Source organism: Hemicordylus capensis, chromosome 7, assembly GCF_027244095.1.
Source record: "Hemicordylus capensis ecotype Gifberg chromosome 7, rHemCap1.1.pri, whole genome shotgun sequence".
In the NCBI taxonomy this organism is placed as follows: Eukaryota; Metazoa; Chordata; class Lepidosauria; order Squamata; family Cordylidae; genus Hemicordylus; species Hemicordylus capensis.
In genome coordinates this window covers 5,362,752-5,381,551 of record NC_069663.1, presented here as the reverse complement: position 1 = coordinate 5,381,551, position 18,800 = coordinate 5,362,752, and the positions used below count along the sequence as shown (strand labels likewise).

The following is an 18,800-nucleotide window of genomic DNA, read 5'->3' as shown; positions in this document are numbered from 1 at the left end:
AAAACCAAACCAACCAATCAAAATTAATGCGAGCTCCCCCCATTAAAAAAACAAAACCAAACCAATCCAATCCAACCCTCTCCTCCCTCCAAAAACCAAACAGCAGGACTCTTTCCCCAACCAGACCAAACTGTCAAACGGGAGCTGTGATCCCTGCCAGCTTCTTATTACAGAGCACAGGAAGGAAGCAAATACGCATTCAAAACAGAAATGTGAAGAGCACAAGAGGAGGTCAAGGCCTTGTTCCTGCACAAATGGCATTTCATACTTGGCAGGACTTTTTAATCACTGGAATGGAATCACATTTCCTATTTGGCTGTATTGGAGGCAGTCAGTGTTGGTTTGTAAGCTTGCCAGGCCTTGCCAAGGCTGTGCTTTCCGGGCACTCGATTGGAAGGTGCAGCTTGCTCCCAGGATCCTGTGCTCAGCAAACCTCATTGGCAGCAAACCTCAAGTGGGCTCCTCTGGAGTGATCCAAGCCAATTGTCTGAGTGAGTGCTTCCAAGCAAGAGGCATTTGCATGGACCTGTAGCAGTGTAGCAGCGTCTCCCTCAGCCAAGAGGTGAGCTTGGGAGTCTGTGGGCACAAACGCTCCAAGGGAGACGAGAAGAAAAGAGGATCTCAGACACGACGGTATGTTTTGAACAAAAGGGGCAACTTTATTAATATACTTAAATAGGTTACAAGTCGTCACTTAACTTTCTAACTAAAGGAAACAAAACAGGACAGAATGGAGTAGGCAAAAAAACTTTCCATCTTGGCCAATCTGTTGGAAAGCCAAAAATTCCTACTCGGCCCCCAACAGGGCGACCAGCAAAGCCCATTCTGTCCCTGGGAGGGAGGGGGAGGGAGGGAGGGAAGGGAGGAAGCCCAGGGTCAAACGGAACAAGGGAATAGCAGGGCAAACAAAATTGGGGGGAGTCCCAGCCAGCCCCCACCCACCCCACCGCTCCTTGCAGGCACGTTCACGTGGTCTCCTCTTCTGGGGCGGATCGACTCCTCCAGCCTCCCAGCAGCAGCACAAGCCTGCAAGAAGCACAAAGCAGCGTCAGTGGGGTTGCCCTGCTCCTCCTCCCTTTCCACTCCGGCAGCCCAGCAAGCGGGGATCGGGCAGTGGGGTGGGGGTTGATGGGGGGGCAAGCCAGAGAATTCGGGCTCCCCACTGTGCAGCCACAGCATGGAGCAGGAGGGAGAGGAGGATTCTCTGGCCTGCCACCGGGCAGCACCAGGGGGCGCTACTGGGGCTGCAGGGGGCCCCCAGAGTCTCCCAGGCTCCTCTGCTGCTGCACCAGTTTGGGAGGAAGGAGGAGGGAGCGGAGGGGGGAGTGAGGCGTGGCTGCGGGAGTGGAGGGGGGGAGGAGCACACCCTCGGCAGGGGAGGGGGCGGATGCCTGGATGGGGCTTCCCCTGCCAGGGGAAGCCAGGCCGCTGGGGAAGGGGAGAAAGGTGGAAGGAGGAGGGGGTGCTCCCTGGCCAGCTGGTGGGAATGGAGGGAGGCGGTGACCTTGCCCTCCTGCTGGGGCCACACAGCCTCCCCGGACCCAAGGGAAGCCCAAGAATGGTTCCAAAGGGCCACTTGGGGGCAGGGTGGTCCTGTAGCCTCCTCCCACGGCCTGCCAGCAGAAGCAAGGGGAGGGGCTTCTGCACCCCAGAGGCGGGGCTTCCTTGGGCCAGGGGAGTGGAGCCTGCTTCCCCCTCACTCCTCAGACAGAACTGCACTTCCCTGCTGGATGTCTTCTTGTGGACAGATCTTGTGTCCACGCGGTTGGAGGAGGTCTTCTGGGAGGCCCCTGCGCTGCACGGTCTTTCCTGAACCTCCCTTCAGCTGCTGATCTTCAAGGGGAGAGCACGGGGCTGTTGTTCCTGGAAAGAGAGGAGGACATTGGTTCAGAGATGGGGGGTCTTCTCACACTCTCCCCCATGACACCACCAAGCACCAGGGACTCCTGGCAGAATATTTGTGTCCTCATTTCCCAGAGGGAAGAGAGATCTTTCCTCTTTCCCTTGGGCTACTGGTACAACCAGACACAAGGGCCGAAGTTGGCATTCCAACACGAGGGAGGGTTGCCCAGATTCCTGCCCACCCTTCCTGCAGCCCCAGCCCCCTCCCTAACCATCGGGGCCCCTTCAAGTGAAGCCCTGCCTTGGTCTACTCACCAGTCGGTCAGGTGGAGAGATCACCGTACTCTGGCGGGTGTCTCTTCTTCTTACAGCCCGCCCACAAGCGCCGAACGGCAGCCCGCAGCCCGTGCCGGGAGTGGAGGGAAAAGGCCTTCTTCACGATCTTCTCTGTCTTGCAGGCAACTCTCCCGACCTCGGGGTCATGGTCGCCAAGCAAGCTCTCCAGCGCTGGAAGGATGAAGGAGAAGGTTCAGAAATGGCATGAAGAGATCACCCCACCCTTGGCCAAGCCCCACCATTTCCACACCAAGAGGGCGCAAGTCCTGACTCTTTCTCCCCTGCACTCTGGGAAAGCCTACTGCTGAGCATCCCTGAGGATGCAAGCGGGACCTTCCATTTGAGGGGACAGGTGGCCCATTCCAGCTCTGTGGTCCCTAAATCTAGGCCTCTCCCCTAACAGAAACTTCCCCTTCCCACCCAGAAACCGGCACTTACCAGCATGGAAGGTCTCTATGTTCCCTTCAGTGAGGATGCTGCCCTTTTTGTGGACCAGGTGACCTAAAAAACAAGGGTGGAAGGAAATGGGACCACAGTTCAGGACACTGTGCATGGACAACCCGATCATTCAGGAGAGGAAATCCTCCCCTCTCTGCTCCGTCTGGGACCGACAATTTGAGCCATTCCTCCAGGGACTCTTATGTCACCTTGGGAGGAAATTAAGCCAAGAGACCTCGCTAACACGCACTGGGCCAGTCCTCCTGGGGAGGGAACAGCTCCTGCCCCTCCACACCCTTCTGGCTGTGCCTTCCAAGAGAATGAACCTTTGCCCACCAAGATGACCCACTAAGGGAGACCCAAAAGTCTTGTTTCGCTTACCGATCAGCAGGGCAGCCGTTCTCCTCACTGAAGGCTGCTCGCTGCGGAAGAAGCCCAGGATCTTGGTGGCCTCCATCTCCACGGCGTCCTGTGTGCCGAGCTGCCGAATCTGGGATCAAGAGCAAAGACAAATCCCGAGTGAGCAAAGCATCGCCCAAAGGTCCTTGAGCCATTTGAGCCGAGGGACGGACAGGGAGGGGCTGCCCTTACCAGACGCTTGGCGATCTTGTGGAGCAGCTCCTGCAGGCTGTAAGAGTCCCGCGCCAGCAGCTTGCCCTCCAGGTGCCATAGGAGGGCTTCCACCAGGAGGCTCAGATTGTCCTTCGCAGCCTGCCAAAAGAAAGACCGGAATGGGAGTGAAAAATCCTCCCAAGGGATTCCAAGAAACCTCTTAGGGGGCTTCAAGGAGTAGGGCCTGGATAGGCCAAACCACAGCGGGACAGCTCGTGAATTCACCATCCCGTGAGGCTAACTCTGGGGCCTGCCACTGGGTGCCTGGAATTGGGGAAGCCTAAACACCTTCGTAGGGGTGGCAGGAAGAAGTGGGCTCTCACCTGTGCTACCTCCAGGTCCTCATCCTCCACATGCATCAGCACCGCGATGAGGGTCGTGATGTTCTCCTCTGTACCCTCATGATGGTGGTGGCGGTGCTGCAGGAGATCCAGGTGGGTCCTCATGGCTGCCCTTCGGATCTTAGCCTCCTCCTACAAAGAAGAACAGGGCTTGTTATTAGGGAGGAATTCCTCACCTCCATCACCATGCAGAAGAGCTTGCATGGGTCTCTAGGGGGTTTCTTGTTTCCCTTCTCCAACCCGTTCGGAACCTGCAGGTTGGCCGGCCCTCATAGAGCCAGGGCGGAGGGCTGGCATGTAAGTACTCACGTGGTGGAAGAGAGGGCGGCACAGGGCAGCCAGGACAGCATTCACCGTGGCCTGGTGTTCTGATGGACAGTGCCTCAGCCGCTCCATGAAGGCCAGGACCCCCAAAGTGGCATCCAGACTGGAGGTCCTGAGCCCTCCCAGGATCCCGGCACTAAAATCCTGGGGTTTCTTCGCCTAGGGAGGGAAAAGGTGGATCCTTGAGAACACATGCTAGTCTACCCCCTGCTAAATGGACCACATAGCTGTCCATGTTTGATGCCGCTTGGCTTCCATCCAAGAGGGGTGAGAAGGCGGCATTGGAGCACGTGGGGAATCACGGCTCCCACTGAGAGATGCATTCCCTTAAGGATTTCTCCTTCATCCTGTGGCAAGGGTTCCACAGGCTGAATCCTCCCAACTGGAAAAATCTTCCTGTCACACCTGGGGATGCCTAGGAGCACCAGCCTCAGGAAGGGCTCCCCAAAGAGAGGAGTCTCCATGTCTAGGGATGCTCCATGCCCAGGGATGTCACTCACCGCCTTTAGCTTTCCATAAATGTGGAAAAGACCCCTTTCGCTCAGGTAGCGGATGTTCTGGCTGGGGTGGACTAGCCACGCTACCAGGAGCATCCAGGTCTTCTCTAAGGCAGCAAAGTCTTGGTCTTTCAGGAGCAGCTAAAAGAGGGAAAGGAGCAGAAGACCCATCAGCCCCTGGGGCCAAACCCTCCTCTCAGGGAAGCCCACCTGAGGAAAATGCTTCTCACCTCCACAAAGAAGGCCACCTCTGCGAGGGAATGCTCTTCTGGATCTTTATCGAGGCTGAAGAGGGAAGCCAGGTATGCCTTCAGCCTGGCCACTGTGGAGGATGGTGTCTGGAGGAGAGCCCTGCAACACACAAAGGCCCCTGCTGAGTCCTGGGCGGGAGGCCCAGAAAGAGCAGACCTGACCCAAACCACCCCAGCCCCCAGGCCTCCTGAGGAATCTCCTATTCACTCCTACTTACCTCACCAAGAGGGCCACACCCTGGAGGCAGCTCTGCGGAGAGCACAGGGATTCCCAGCAGGTCTTCTCTGGGGTCACCTGTGCCACCCTCTCCAGCAGGGTTCGGACAATCTGCGCGGTCTCCCTGCAGAGAAGAGAAGGTTGCTGTCACCACCATGTCAAGGGTGGAGGCAGTGGACAAGGGAGGGACTCCTTGCGGGGTGGCGTAGTATCAAGGGTGGAGGGACTGAGTTGGACCATGGGAGGGAGACCACAGAGGTGAAGTGACTTTATCCACAGCTGGCTTTTTAACACTGCAGATGCATTTTAAGGCTCTCTGCAGAGCCAAGAGGGCTGCAAATTCTGGGCTCTCCTCTGTGTAGCTGAGGGAGGGGACCTCCGTGCCAGAGTCACCCCAACAGGCCAGAAATGCTCCTCACCCATCAGAGTGGGACATGGGAGAAATGACCCTAGCCTGTCCTCCCAGAGTGCTGGAAGGAAGACTTGCTGGCCCCGCTTTCCCCACCGCCATGACTTACTCAGGAGGCAGGTCTTGGCTGTCTCGGTTCCCGACTCCCTCGGTGGTGTTCTGCAGGCCAGTGAGGATCTTGTTGACCAGGCCCACCAGGAGTTCGGGGAACCTTTCCTCCACCTCACTGGCATACTCCACGCTCCGGATGACGTCCCCAATCTTCTTTGTTGCTCTCCCCTGCGAAGAAGAGGAGGGTCAGGCCTCAGCACTCAGTCCGAGGGACGGTTATGGGTCAGGAGAATCCCCAGGGCCAGGCCAGTGCCATGGGTGTCTGCACCCACATCTGGGCCTGGAGGGTGCTGCCTTTGGCATAGGGTGCATGAGGTCAACTGCAAGGGAAAGACATCCACAAGGGGAAAGGGCAAGTCCCCACCTCCCGTCTGAACAGTGACTGCCATCCAAGCCGCCATCTTGTGTAGTGCAGGAAAGGAGGGGCAGATGGCTGGAGTCAAGTCACCCTTGGTTTGCGCCCCTTACCTCTCCCAGATGGACCGAGGAGAACCAATCTGGGGCCAGCTGTCCTCTTCTTTCTTCTTCGCCGATGTTCCTGAGAGAGGAGAGGAGAGAGAAAAGCTTCTCAAAGAACTGTCCTGTTGGAGATGGCAGCCAGCTGAAGAAGTACACGGGCACCCAAGGAGATGCTAAGCAAAGATCTAGCCTCCCTTGGGAGGTGGCTGGCAGGGGAACTTCATCAGGCCAGAGATCTCCCAAGTCCAGCCTTTCATTCCCCACTGAGAAGCCCTGGGAAGTGATCAAAGGGGGCATCGAGACAGGAGCCCTCCCCTGCTCCTTCTCCCCAACACCCGCTCATGCCAACAGCATGGGGGTCTCAGAGCTCCCTCTGCTAACAGCCAGCAATAGACTTGCTGGTGTCTGTCTTGCACCTGCTGCCAATCGGCCTCCTTGGGTGAACTCCCCCTCCAGATTTCTCAGGGAGCAGGTAGGAGGAAACATCCCTCTATGGGGCTCAGACATGGGGGGGCTGCCCCTGTCCCCTGCAGCCTTCTGCTGGCTACGCTAAAATCCCCCCAGCTCCCTACTGGCTCCTCAGCTGAGACGAGGGTACCTACCTGGCCGAACTGGGGGTCAGCGGAGAGTCCCACACCTCGTCCTCGATGCTGCTGATGTCATGCATCGTATCGTCCTCGTCTGTAGAGGAGCACTGGGGAGGAGAGAGAAGAGAATCGGGAGCGTTTCAGGGCTTGCGTTGACCTTGCGAGGCTTCTGAGAGGAACCAAGCCCAAGGGACAGTTGGGAAGACATCCTGCTCTAAAATAAGACCTGCCTCTTGGTAGAAAAGGCATTTGGCATCTCAGCCCAGAAGAGCCTTTCACCACATTTTTGCCCTCTTTCCAATGCCTCAGATGCATTTCCTCCCATCCCACCAATCACAATCCCTCCCATCCTGCAGCATCTAGAACTAGAACCATTCCATGTTCTGTCTCCTGCTGGGGAACAGGGCACTCACACACACACACACACACACACACACACACACACACACACACACACACACACAACCTAGAGCCCGTTCACATGAAAAAATGGATGATGAAATGGATCATTTCTCACCTCCGCGGAGGACGAGTCTTCCACCGTGTAGGTGTTCTTCATCATCTTCTTGATGAGCCACTTCTTTGGCTTCGGGACTCTGAGAGGAGAAAGGAGAGACATGGCATAAGAACAGCAATGCATGCCCTGTGGATCAAGTGAAAGACACGTGTAGCCCAGAACCCAACAGTGGACAGCCAGATGCCTATTTAGTTGGTTGTGAACCACTTGAGACCTGGTTACATGTGGCATTAAAGTGTGTTTATTCAGAGAGAGAGAGAGAGAGATCTCGAGATTCGGAGGTTCCTTGGCTGTCATGGGTTATAATCTTCAACTGGCTTCTCCTCCATGAACATGTCTAATCAACCAAGGCTCCCAGGGAAGATGATCCGCCTCTATGATCCCTGGAGCGGCCCTTCAGCTGAGAAAGGTACCTGGGGGAACTGGTGGCATAGTCCTCTTCCGACCCCTCTTCCTCCACGCTGGCATGTGGAGTCTCGGCCCCCGGGAAGGAAGAACTCTGTGAAGGAGAGAAGGGGGAGAAATGGTTGCTCTGGCCCTCGCATTGAGCTTCCTAGGCTTCAGCAGGGAAAAGGCCAGCCTGGCACCTTCCAGCGGTCATCACCGGGTGAGCTGAACGCAGGAAGTGGGCCGGAAGGGGATCGTCCCATTCTGGACACAACTCTTCCCGCTTTCCTGATTTTCAGTTTTCTTAAAAACCACTTTGGAGCCCAGGCATGCTGGCTGGAGGCTGGCAGGAGAGATGGCAAAAGAGCTCCTCTCTCGTGCCCGCCTTCCTCGCAATGAGGTCGTTCGGGCTGATTTCAGGCCTTCGCACACTAATGCAAATGGCAGAGGGGAAAGGCATCACCCCCCCCCACTCCAAGACATGCTGCGCTCCCTCACTCAGCTGGGGCCCTGATGGCTCTGGTGACTGGAAAAAACCACTTCCAGTCCACTTCATGCTTTCAGTCGGCTCCTTAGTGAGGACACTAAAGGCACGTGCAAAAACATGCCAAAACTGGGTCTCCTTTCCTCTTTCTTTCCCATTTCTTTCCCCTTTTTCATTTAGTTCATTTCTCATTGGTTTGGTTGAGTTTGCTTATTGTTTTGTATTTTTATTCATTCTTCATTTATTTGTCACTGTTTTTCAATGGTTGCCATTAAAGCAACAGGATGCTCCACTTTTAACTGTGAGATCTCGACCAGAAGTCAAGGCCATGGCCACCATCTCCTTGCGGCCATATTCTTTAATCCTATCACCCCCACCGTGCCACCATTGTGATGCAGTGTTGTTAAGGGCATGGCTGTCCCTTTACCATAGCTTTAAGCAAACAACTGTCAGAAGATGGCCGCCCACCCGGCAGCATCAAAACTGGGGCCATTCCACATGCTCTCTACTCCTGGGCAACACGGGGGACCCACACGCCCAACCCACAGTTCTTCCGAGGGAGGGACTGGATGTTGAGGCTTCCTGACCTCTCCAAGGGATGGCTCTTGGTCAGCGGCGGTGTTTTGCAGCCTCCTCAACACGGTGCTTGGCCTCTGGACGCTAAGAAAAGAAAGAAAAAAGACACGAGATCAGAACACAAGTGCTTAGAAAGAGCTCTGCTTGATGAGATGAATGAGGCATGCAGCCCAACACCCTGTTTCCAGGAGTGGACAGCCAGATGCCTGCAGGAAGCCCACGGGCTGGGCATGGAGACACCTGCCTCCATGGAAACAACCCTCCATGCTGCTCGGACCTTCTGTCCACCCTTGGCTTCTTGCTAAACTAACCACCCCCACCCCCCCAAAAATTGCATGGGCTCCTAAGGAAGGTCCTCTACTTCCATGAGCGATGGAGCTGCCCCTCCAGGTGAGAAAAGAGTACCTCGGGGAACTGACAAAGCTCTCCACGTCCAGCTCCTGATCCCTAGTGTTGTCTTCTGGGATCTTGGCCTCTTGGATGTCAGGACTCTGCATATGAGACAAAGGTTTCCAATGAGTGTACTCACTCTGATCTTCCTAGGGCCTAGGATTCGTAGGGAGTTTTCCCCCTGACATTTTCTTTGAGTTCATTTTTATTTCTTTAAATTATTTTGATTTTTTTTTAAAGACAAAAAAAACTTATAAAAAAGCAACCATGTGTTCTAATTCTAACTGTGGTGGGAGTGCCAGGGCACAGCCACCACATGCTTGTGGCCATTTGGTTTCATCCTATGTCCAACCATGAACCTCCATTGTGATATGATCTACTGTGGTCAGCAAACTGGCCACCATCCTTCAAAAGGGCCATCAGAATCAGTTGGCTGCACTCTGCAGCTCTAGTCCAAAGACAGCATGACAGGTAGGTCTGTGAAATCTCTTTCTTTCCCTCCCCAAAACCAGCCATTAACAGAAACATCACTGCATGGGAGCTCCAGAATGGAATGCTAACTGCTTGTTGTCATTTCTTGTCATTTCTTCTGCATTCCTTTCATGGGGAATGGAAACCAAGAGGAACGGGACCCACTGGCATCAAGAGTTTGGCCCAGAGAGTCTTCTTGATCCCACCCCTTCATGTCCTCTTCTCTCCTCTCCCCAAGAAACAGGGTTAGCTCAGCCTTTCCAAAGGGAGAGACAAGGTGGGCCCCTGAGTCCGGAGTGAGGGCCATCCCTCCTGCTGTGGGCTGTTTTTCCCTGAGGGGACCAGGATTGTCTCTCCAGAAATGCCTCTTCAGTCAAGAGACCTGGAGGATCTCTGCCAGGAAGACCCTCTCCTCTCCTGACCCGTCTCAGGGTCTTGGGAGCCGTTTGATGCCTCCAATCCAAAGCACACCAACCCAGAAAGGTGGCCATTGGAAGGAGAGGCAGAGGGTTGCAGAATCCTTCCCTAGCCACGACGTTCCCACTGTAATCCTCTGGCCAACATGCAGCAGCTGGATTTCCTCCCCTTTCAGGATCTGACCCCCCTCTGTCTCCTGACGGTGGAGATGCAATCTCCCCTCACCCCTCCACCAGCCCATCCACAAAAGCGACTGGAATCGTTTCCTTACCTCACAAGACCATTCGGTGTCCACGGTCTGGAGAAACCATCCATCCTCCTCAACTGTGAAGACACTGCAGGAAGAAATACAATGGCCTGAGTACCTCGGAAGAGCCTTGCTGGATCAGACCAAAGATGCATCTGGCCCAGCACTCTGCTTCCAATAGGGGACAGCCATCCGGCAGGCCTCCAGGAAGCTATCCTCTGTGCCCTTCAAGCTAGCGGACATCACCACCACATCTTGGAAGAGTGAATGCTTCTACGCAGGGGCGTAACTACCATGAGGCCGGGGGAGGCCGTCGCCTCGGGGCCCCACTGCCTTGAGGGGCCCCCCAGAGACACCTCCCATGACTCCCCATTGCCCCCTGCCCAGCCCCAAGACCCTTCAGCCCCTTGCCCTGTTTGCCCTCCCTCCTTCTGGTCCTCCTGGTCGGCCATCCAAGCAGCAGGCAAGCTGCTTTTCTCCCGGGCGCCTCTCAGCTGATCGGCGGCTGGGCGGGGCTTCCAGGGAGGCCTCCGTGTAGGCCTCCGTGAAGCCTGAATTCGAGTAGGCTGGCCAGCCCCAGGAAGAAGGCTGGCAGTCAGAGTGGCCACTCCAGTTCTCTGCAGCAGACCCTCTTCTTCCCAGGCCAGACAGCTCAGCCTTGGCCAGGTAGAAGGTGGATTCCTTTTGGTGGTCACACCCCGCCCCCCGCCCCCTATATCCAGGTAGGGATCTGCTTGCCATAGGGCTTGGATGGGGGGTGGGGAGACTGAGAAGTCTCTGAATATTTCATGGAAGACTGATTAAAAAATTTGCTGGCTTAAAAAAACCTCTAAAAAGTCCTATAAGTGGCTTGTTTCATGGCAGGAAATTACAAAAACTTCTGGAACAAATTTATTTATGTATTCATTCATTCATTCATTCATTCATTCATAAATACACTTCTGTTCAAGTTGTTTTGCAACCCAGGTCTGAGTGAGAACTGAGACATGAGTGAGAACTGTGACGCATGTGTTGTGCTTTTCTATTTTCCCCCCTTAGGGTCAATCTGGCCCACATGTGAATGCAGCACCTCCATTCCAGAGGAGATGTGTGTTAAAGGGCTTTCAAAGCCTCTTGTGAAAAACCTCCTGGAATCAAACTGGACTGAATTTGTTCAGAATTCTGAGAAAGCAAACATAGGCTCACCCTGCATGGTTGAAAGTCTCCTTTGCTAATCTGCAGCAAGGCGCCCATTTGAATAATGAGTGTTTCTAGTGTGTTCTAGGCATTAAAAGTAGCACAAAGATATAGTATTCAATGTATATCACTATATATTGTGAAGTGTGTGTGTATTCAGTGAAATGTATTTCTTGGAAGCATACATATTTTGAAATATCAGACTTAAATCCTTGGAAGCCTGGGGTGTGTGGAAGCCCTGGACTTAGGGGGGGGGGCATTTTAAAATCTCTTCTCAGGGCCCACTCCAACCTTGCTACGCCCCTGAGCGCATTTGGGTCCGTTCTTAGAGCTCTACTTCGAAAACAGAGCACAATGCAGAGAGCTTCATGATTGAAAAGGGAGCTGCATCTGCTGTCCACAGAGCCACCACCAGGTATTACTTGCTGGCAGACTGGAAGTCGCTTAGATGAACTTCAAGCTCAAATCCTTGGTTTTGCAAATACACCACATGAAAAAGGAATTTTTGACTTGGAAATAGTTGTGCCTGAAAGGTATCCATTTGAGCCTCCAAAGATGCACTTCCTGACTCCATTTAAAAAAGGTTTTACTCCCATATAATTCTTCTCTTCTCATTTGCTCAATTTTGTACATCTGTTTTTTGTATGTTTTGAATGAGGACAGAAATGTGAGAATAAAAGCCCCCTGCTTACGGGGCAAAGAGGCACCTTTTTCTCTTTGTAAACCGCCCCGAGGCATTTTTGGAAGGGCGGAATTATTATTATTATTATTATTATTATTATTATTATTATTAAAAAATTTCTCGGCGGGGGGGCCCATTTAAGAATCTTGTCTCAGGGCCCACTCCAACCTAGTTACGCCCCTGCTTCTACACAATGTATGAAGACGTCGTTTTTGACTGTCTGCCCTGCAACTCTTGCCAGTCAGCGGCACTGGATCCATCCCAGATCCAGGCTGGCAGGGGGACAGAAAACCTTCCCTACACAAAAGTTCAAGAAGAAACTCTACCTCCTCGGGGAACTGACGGCATGTGCGTCTTCCAGGATCTCGTTCCCAGTGTTGACCGTCTGAATCCTGGAGCTGTCCGAGAATGACTTCTGTGGATGAGAATGGAGAGAGGAATGGGTGCTCTGGGGCCCACTTGAACTTTCCAGGGCATCTGGGGTCCAAACATCAACCCTTCTTCAAGAGGTCCTTCTTAACAGAGGAGCTTAAAGCAGGAGGTGGCTCCATAGCACCTCAAAACCGTGTCTACCAACGTGTAACTGGGCTCAGAGAGGAACCAAACCCAAGAATCTACTGAACCTCAGAAACCAGCTTTCTGCCCATTCCTGGGCAGTCGGGAGAGATCATGGCTATTACACAACATTTGGAGTGTCAGGATCCCGAAGAAGAGTCAGGCCTCCTGCTACATGGGACACTGTGGTTTCTTGAATGGTGCCTTTAATTAAGGAAAGCCTAGCTAAGTTCTTCTCTTTGCTGGGCAGAGCTCTTGGCCACTTGATGCTGCAGACCCGTGTTTTGAGGCCCTTTTCAATGACACCAGAAAGTGGGCCATGAGGAGCCAAGAAGTGGCAGTGGGGGAAGAATGCACCATCTACCCCAAAGAAGACTTTCCCACTCTAGTTCCCCTCCAGACTGCTCCCTTCCTGGACGTGTTTTCTGCTTGGTAGTCCAGAACAAAATCAAAGTCTAGAACCCTGGGGGAGGGAGTGATTTGGGGCAGGAGAGCGGAATGAAGAAGCGAGGTTGGAAGATAGGTAGACACACCCCTCTTCCCTCTCAGCACTTCCCATCCCAAAAGTTCCCATGATGCTTCCTCCATAGCGAGGGTCTCCAACCTTTGCCTGAGTCACTTGTAGTTGAGCCCGGATTGTCACTCATCCCACCCACCCAATTCACTGCTACTACCACTGCAAATATCAAGGCATATGGCTTTTCCAGACAAGTTCTCAAAGCATCCCTTCAACTTGCTAAGACAGGATCTCTACCACACGCCCTCTATTCTAGCTCGAAATGGGGTCTCTCCCACCCCCTCCCAGCCCTGCCATGTACAGACTGGGTTTTCATCCCTTACCAGTGACCATTTGCTCGTTTTGGCTACGGAGCACTCTTCATATATCTCCTGTGGCTGGAAGTCACTGAGATGGGAAAAGGACAAAAGACACAAGTGAGTGAGTGTTTCAAAGGAACCCAGAGTATTCAGTTTCCAGTAGTGGGCAGGGTTGAAGGCAAGAACCCTCCAAGCTCCTTGCAACATAAAGGTTACTTTCTTTATTTTATTTTATTTTATTTTATTTTATTTTATTTTATTTTATTTTTTTATTTATATACCCTCCCCGCTATCCACAACATAAAGAGCTTTCTTTCTTTCTTTCTTTCTTTCTTTCTTTCTTTCTTTCTTTCTTTCTTTCTTTCTTTCTTTCTTTCTTTCTTTCTTTCTTTTCTGATTCATTCATTCATTGGATTTATATATATTTTTATACTGCCTAATTTAAAAACCTCTAAAACAGCTCAGCTCCCTTGGTTCGGGTTTGGAGAGCGGCTACTGGTCAGAGTAGAGCAATGGTCTGACTCAGCATCACCTGTTCCGAGGGGCTGCCACGACCCCCTCCTCTGCCCCCCAGAGGGGCTTCCACTGTTCCCCTCCCAGTTGCTCCCTTTGCCCTGCAACCACTCAAGGAGGCACCAGCAGATCCAGCCCTGAAGGAGCAGCCAGCCACACCCTGGCTCTAGTCTCCTTCTCCCGCTCTGGGTGGCTGCAGGGCTCACCTGGAATCCAGGGCCTGAGAAATAGTGGGCCAGGCACACCAGCCCATGGAGCCCCACAGCCCTTCAGTCCTCAGAGAGCAGACTAGGGAACCGATCCCCCCACCCCACCCATCCTCATTTAAAACCCTAGGGAGCAAAATGTGCACAAGAACCCTCCCTGGCCTCCTGTGCCTGAACCCCTGGATCCTCTCCCAGAACCCAGCTAGCTCAGACGGATCGGCTCTTCTCCTTTGGAACTCCCTTTGCCTGCCCCTGCTCTCATTCCTTTCTGTCTTCCCCACATTCCAATAGTCAGAACTTAGACTGGGTGCCTCTTGCAAACTGGGACCTCTTGGGGGTTGGGCTTATTAATGTTGGGGGTCATGACTTCTATGGCAGAGTATTCAGCAGCTATTTCACTCCCATTACAGCAGAAGTCAACAGGGTCTCCGCGGCAACAAGTTGTCCATGATAAGCAGGGAGATTCACACAAGGTTAAACTAATCTGCTTTATTCAGAAGAAGATGCTGAGAGGAAAAGAACTCTATCTGACTTCTGGCTACGTGTTGGTCAGAGAGAGACCTGTCGTGGTCATCAGGGTTACTGGTGCCAAAGGCCGAAGGCATCTGGAGCTGGATCTCCAACAATGAAACCCTGGCAGGGGCCATGTTTCTTGAGAGGATCCTAAGTGGTCCTGAAATCCAAGGTGCCATAAATCAAGAATGGGCCCAGATAACCCAGGAGGAGCAGGAGGACGTACCTGAGAGGAGCCACAGGAGTTGCCTCATCAAGGCTGCCCACGCCGCGGAGTGAGGGGCATCCTTCTCCCATGTCCTGTCAAGGAGAGAGGAGAGCAGGAGTGAGGATGGGCTGGGCCAGCTCACACCCACCGGGGTCATTCCTAAGCAGCCAGTGGGGACTCCCACCCTAGATTTCTCATCAAACTGCTTTGAGAACTTGGGTGGTCTTTCCCCCACATTGGACCTCTTTGGGGCAGGATGGTGAACCCTTCCTCTAAACCCCCTGCCGGAGGCCATGTTCAGCGCTCCCACATGGCCCCAAATGGACAAAATTTGGCGTGAGCCGCAGGGGAGACAGGTTGCTCTCCCCCTGCTAAATATCAGAGTATGACCACTTTGAAGGGGTCTCTTGGCTCAGTTAGCTGAACTCCCTGGGCCCCGTGGTTGGCATGGGGCACCACCAGCCAGCAGGGTTGCCAACTCTCTCACTAATCCTGCTCCTGTGACTTCAGCAGAAGGCTGGCATGCAGATATCAAGCTGGTGATGCATTTCCCATCTCTTTGGGCTAAGCTGGTCAAGCTTTTGCTCAGAGCAGAGGAGCCAGGCCACATCAAGAGGGGGCAATTCCCATCTTCCATAGAACCTGTGACTCCCCCTTGGCAGAAATGGCCCTTTCGGTCCTCCCTCCATCCCCCTCCTCAACATTTCATTTCTTTTACCGAAGAATGACCAGTGTTGTTTTCTTCACTCCCTCATATGGCCATCCTGCCCCTCTGAAGAGGGAAGCTGCAAGGATCTCGGAGAGACCAGGAACCCCTTCCCTTCCTCTGTGCAGGTGGCTCCACTCTGCAGTTCCTCTCTGGATGAGATCCTGGAGGAGGGAGGGGGCTGACGGGGCTCTGACCCATCGATGGAGGGCTGCTACTCCATGAAGACCCCGTGAAGATGGTCTGGGCCAGTCCCTTCCTGCCCTACAAGGTCAGCCCAGAGGGGCCAGGACAGTCTCACTTCCTAAATGTCTCCACCTTGACCCAAATCCAACCCCTGGGGGTCTCCCCACCCCCACCCCCTTCATCGAGAGGGGGCAATTCCCATCCTCCACATAAGTGCCACTTGGCAGATCTTGCCATTTCTATCTTCCCTCCATCCTCCTCCACAACATTTCATTTCTTTTCTATCCTACTTTTAGTTTAAAAATATCAAAGAGGCTTACAAGCAATAAAACTTGTATTATTTCATTCTAAGCTACTGAGGAAGAAGCCTTTCAAAACAAGGTCATCATCACCATCAATCCAAAGAGGGAGGGAGGGAGGGAGGGATCTAGGGAGGGAGAGTGCCTCTCCGCAGGGGTGTTGCTGGAGACTTAAAATGTTCCCGAGCCTGACCCCTTTTATTTATTTATTTATTTATTTATTTATTTATTTCATTTATATACCGCCCTTCCGAAATGGCTCAGGGCGGTTTACAATTAAAACAGGAAACATTAAAAACAATTAAAACAGAGATGCAAATATAAATACCAATTTAAAACTACTTAAAAAACAATTAAACTATCAAAACAATTAAAACACTGAAAACCATTTATTAAAACAATTAAAACTGATTAAAAACCCTGAAAGGCCAGGCTCTCTTGAAGGACAGTAAAGAATCAAGATTACGAATTTCCGCTGGGAGTGCATTCCACAGTCCAGGAGCAGCTACAGAGAAGGCCCGCCTTTGAGTCGTCACCAAACGAACCGGTGGTAACCGGAGACGGACTTCCGCAGATGACCTTAACGTGCGGTGGGGATCATGTAACAGAAGGCGCTCTCTAAGATATCTTGAACCCAAGCCGTTCAGAGCTTTAAAGGTAATAACCAGAACTTTGTATTTTGCCCGGAAAAAAATTGGCAGCCAGTGTAACTGTTTTAAAACAGGCTTTTGAGCATCCAATCCAGGCATTTCCAGCTCCCAAGAATGACGAATATTTTTTTAAAGCCACCTAATGGTGATGCAGGGAAGCAACTTGCCTAGAGAGCAGGAGGCTGTTGGTTCGAATGCCTGCTGGTGTGTTTCCCAAACAATGGGAAACTCCTATATCGTGCAGCAGCAATCAAGGAAGGCGCTGAAAGGCCTCATCTCAGACTGCACAGGAGATGGCAATGATCAACCCCTCCTGTATTCTAGCAAAGATAACCACAGGGCTCTGTGGGCACCAGGAGTCGACACTGACAAACAGCACAATCTTTCCTCTCCTTTAATATGGCCATCCTGCCCCACTGAAGGGGGAAGCTGCAGGGATCTCGGAGAGGCCAGGAGCTCCTTCCCTTCCTCTGTGCAGGTGGCTCCACTCTGCACTTCCTCTCTGGATGAGGTCCTGGAGGAGGGAGGGGGCTGACAAAGCTCTGACCCATCGAAGGGGGGCTGCTGCTCCATAAAGACCCTGTGAAGATGGGCTGGGCCAGTCCCTTCCTGCCCACCAGGGTCAGCCCAAAGGGGCCAGGACAGTCTCACTTCCTAAATGTCTCCACCTTGACCCAAATCCAACCCCTGGGGGTCTCCCCCCACCCCCTTCAACAAGAGGGGGCAATTCCCATCCTCCACAGAACCGGCAACTCCCACTTGGCAGAATTCGCCATTTCTATCCTCCTTCCTCCCCCCCCCCACATTCCATTAAATTCCTTTTAATTTAAAAATAATGAAGTGGCTAACAAACAATAGAACTCATATAATCCCATGCAAAGCTACAGAGGAAGAAGCCTTCCAAAAAATGGAGGTCATCACCATCTATCCAAAGAGGAAGAGAGAGGGGGAGCCTCGCTGCAGGGGTGTTGCTGGATGCTGAAAGTGCTCCCGAGTTTGGGCTCTTTTCACCATCCATTCCAGTCATGCTCAAATACCAAGAATGACCAGTGTTATTTTCTTCAAGTCCCTCATATGGCCATCCTGCCCCTCTGAAGGGGGAAGCTGCAGGGAGCACGGAGAGGCCAGGAACTCTTTCTCCTGTTCTGTGCGGGTGGCTCCACTTTGTGCTTTCTCGCTGGAAGAGGTCCTGGAGGAGGGAGGGGGCTGGCGGAGCTCTGAGCCATCCATGGGGGGGCTGGTGCTCCATGAAGACCTTGTGAAGGTGTGCTGGGCCAGTTCATTCATGCCCACATGGGTCAGCTCAAAGGGGCCAGGACAGTGTTGCTTCCTAAATGTCTCCACCTGGACCCAAATCAAACCCCTCTGGGTCTCCCCCCCCCCGCATAAACTGAACCTATTTGGGGCAGGGCGGTGGACACTCACTCTGGACTCCTTGCCCGAGGCCATTTTCTGCACTCCCTCACGGCCAAAATTAGACGGAAATTGTTTGTGAGCAGCAGGAGATGCCAGAAAGTCTTCCTTTCAACGGTCGAGTCCAGAGAGTTTGATGGCAATAGTGGAACCTCCAGCCCCATCAGGATCCGTTGCGACCGGTAAACACACCCAGCCGGGGACTCCCCCCTCCAACAACCGCCATGTTTGAATGTACACAAGGATGGTGGAACTCCCAGGCCCAGTGGTGGGCACAAGGCACCAGTAGGCTGGGTTGCCAACTATTTACCTGGTCCTGCTCCTGTGACTTCAGCAGACGCCTGACATGCAGATCTTAAGCTGGTGAAGCAGTTTCCCATTTCTTTAGGCTAGGAATGCCTTCACCTGCTCAATCTGCTCAAGCTTTTGCTCAAAGCAGAGGAGCCAGGCTACATCAAGAGGGGGCAATTCTCATCCTCCACATAAATGCCACTTGGCAGATCCTGCCATTTCTATCTTCCCTCCATACCCCCCCCCACCTCAACATTTCATTTCTTTTAGCCAAGAAAGACCAGTGTTGTTTTCTTCCCTCCCTAATATGGCCATCCTGCCCCTCTGAAGGGGGGAACTGCAGAGAGCTCAGAGAGGCCAGGAACCCCTTCCCTTCCACTGTGCAGGTGGCTCCACTCTGCACGTTCCTCGCTGGATGAGGTCCTGGAGGAGGGAGGGGGCTGATGGAGCTCTGAGCCATCCATGGAGGGCTGCTGCTCCATGAGGACCCCGTGAAGCTGCACTGGGCCACTCCCTTCCTGCCCTACAAGGTCAGCCCAGAGGGGCCAGGACAGTGTCGCTTCCTAAATGTCTCCACCTGGACCCAAATCCAACCCCTGGGGGTCTCGCCCGCCCAAAAAACATTGAAACTATTTGGGGCAGGGCGGTGGACACTCACTCTGGACTCCTTGCC

At 53.1% G+C, this 18,800-nt stretch overlaps 1 protein-coding gene across 4 annotated transcripts; it reads right to left on the bottom strand.

The window, feature by feature from the left end:
* Positions 1-636: 636 nt before the first annotated feature.
* Positions 637-10,579, bottom strand: LOC128332779 (uncharacterized). Of its 4 annotated transcripts, XM_053267503.1 has the most exons (18): positions 9,938-10,579; positions 8,794-8,879; positions 8,400-8,472; positions 7,355-7,440; positions 6,942-7,020; positions 6,440-6,531; positions 5,847-5,916; positions 5,377-5,546; positions 4,860-4,982; positions 4,621-4,741; positions 4,394-4,531; positions 3,879-4,052; positions 3,552-3,701; positions 3,208-3,327; positions 2,998-3,106; positions 2,617-2,679; positions 2,158-2,349; positions 637-1,863 (listed from the first exon to the last, which is right to left on the bottom strand). In XM_053267503.1, the coding sequence occupies exons 5-17, from the start codon at positions 6,984-6,986 to the stop codon at positions 2,165-2,167; spliced, it is 1,560 nt and encodes a 519-aa protein (XP_053123478.1). In that variant the 5' UTR covers positions 6,987-7,020; positions 7,355-7,440; positions 8,400-8,472; positions 8,794-8,879; positions 9,938-10,579; the 3' UTR covers positions 637-1,863; positions 2,158-2,164. The 4 variants fall into 4 exon arrangements, with proteins under 4 accessions (XP_053123478.1, XP_053123479.1, XP_053123477.1 ...); XM_053267504.1 differs by lacking the exon at positions 7,355-7,440; XM_053267502.1 differs by lacking the exons at positions 7,355-7,440; positions 8,400-8,472 and having other exon boundaries at positions 8,808-8,879.
* Between the last annotated feature and the right edge of the window lie 8,221 nt (positions 10,580-18,800).

Bases quoted from the DNA above. Each gene is read 5' to 3' on its own strand.
- LOC128332779 (XM_053267502.1), bottom strand. From the start codon at position 10,068: ATGCATCTTTGGTCTGATCCAGCAAGGCTCTTCCGAGGTACTCAGGCC. The intron at 4,532-4,620 runs GTGAGAAGCATT...TCCCTCTTTTAG, and splicing joins AGGTGGCCTTCTTTGTGGAG to CTGCTCCTGAAAGACCAAGA. The intron at 2,680-2,997 runs GTAAGCGAAACA...CTTGTTTTTTAG, and splicing joins AACGGCTGCCCTGCTGATCG to GTCACCTGGTCCACAAAAAG.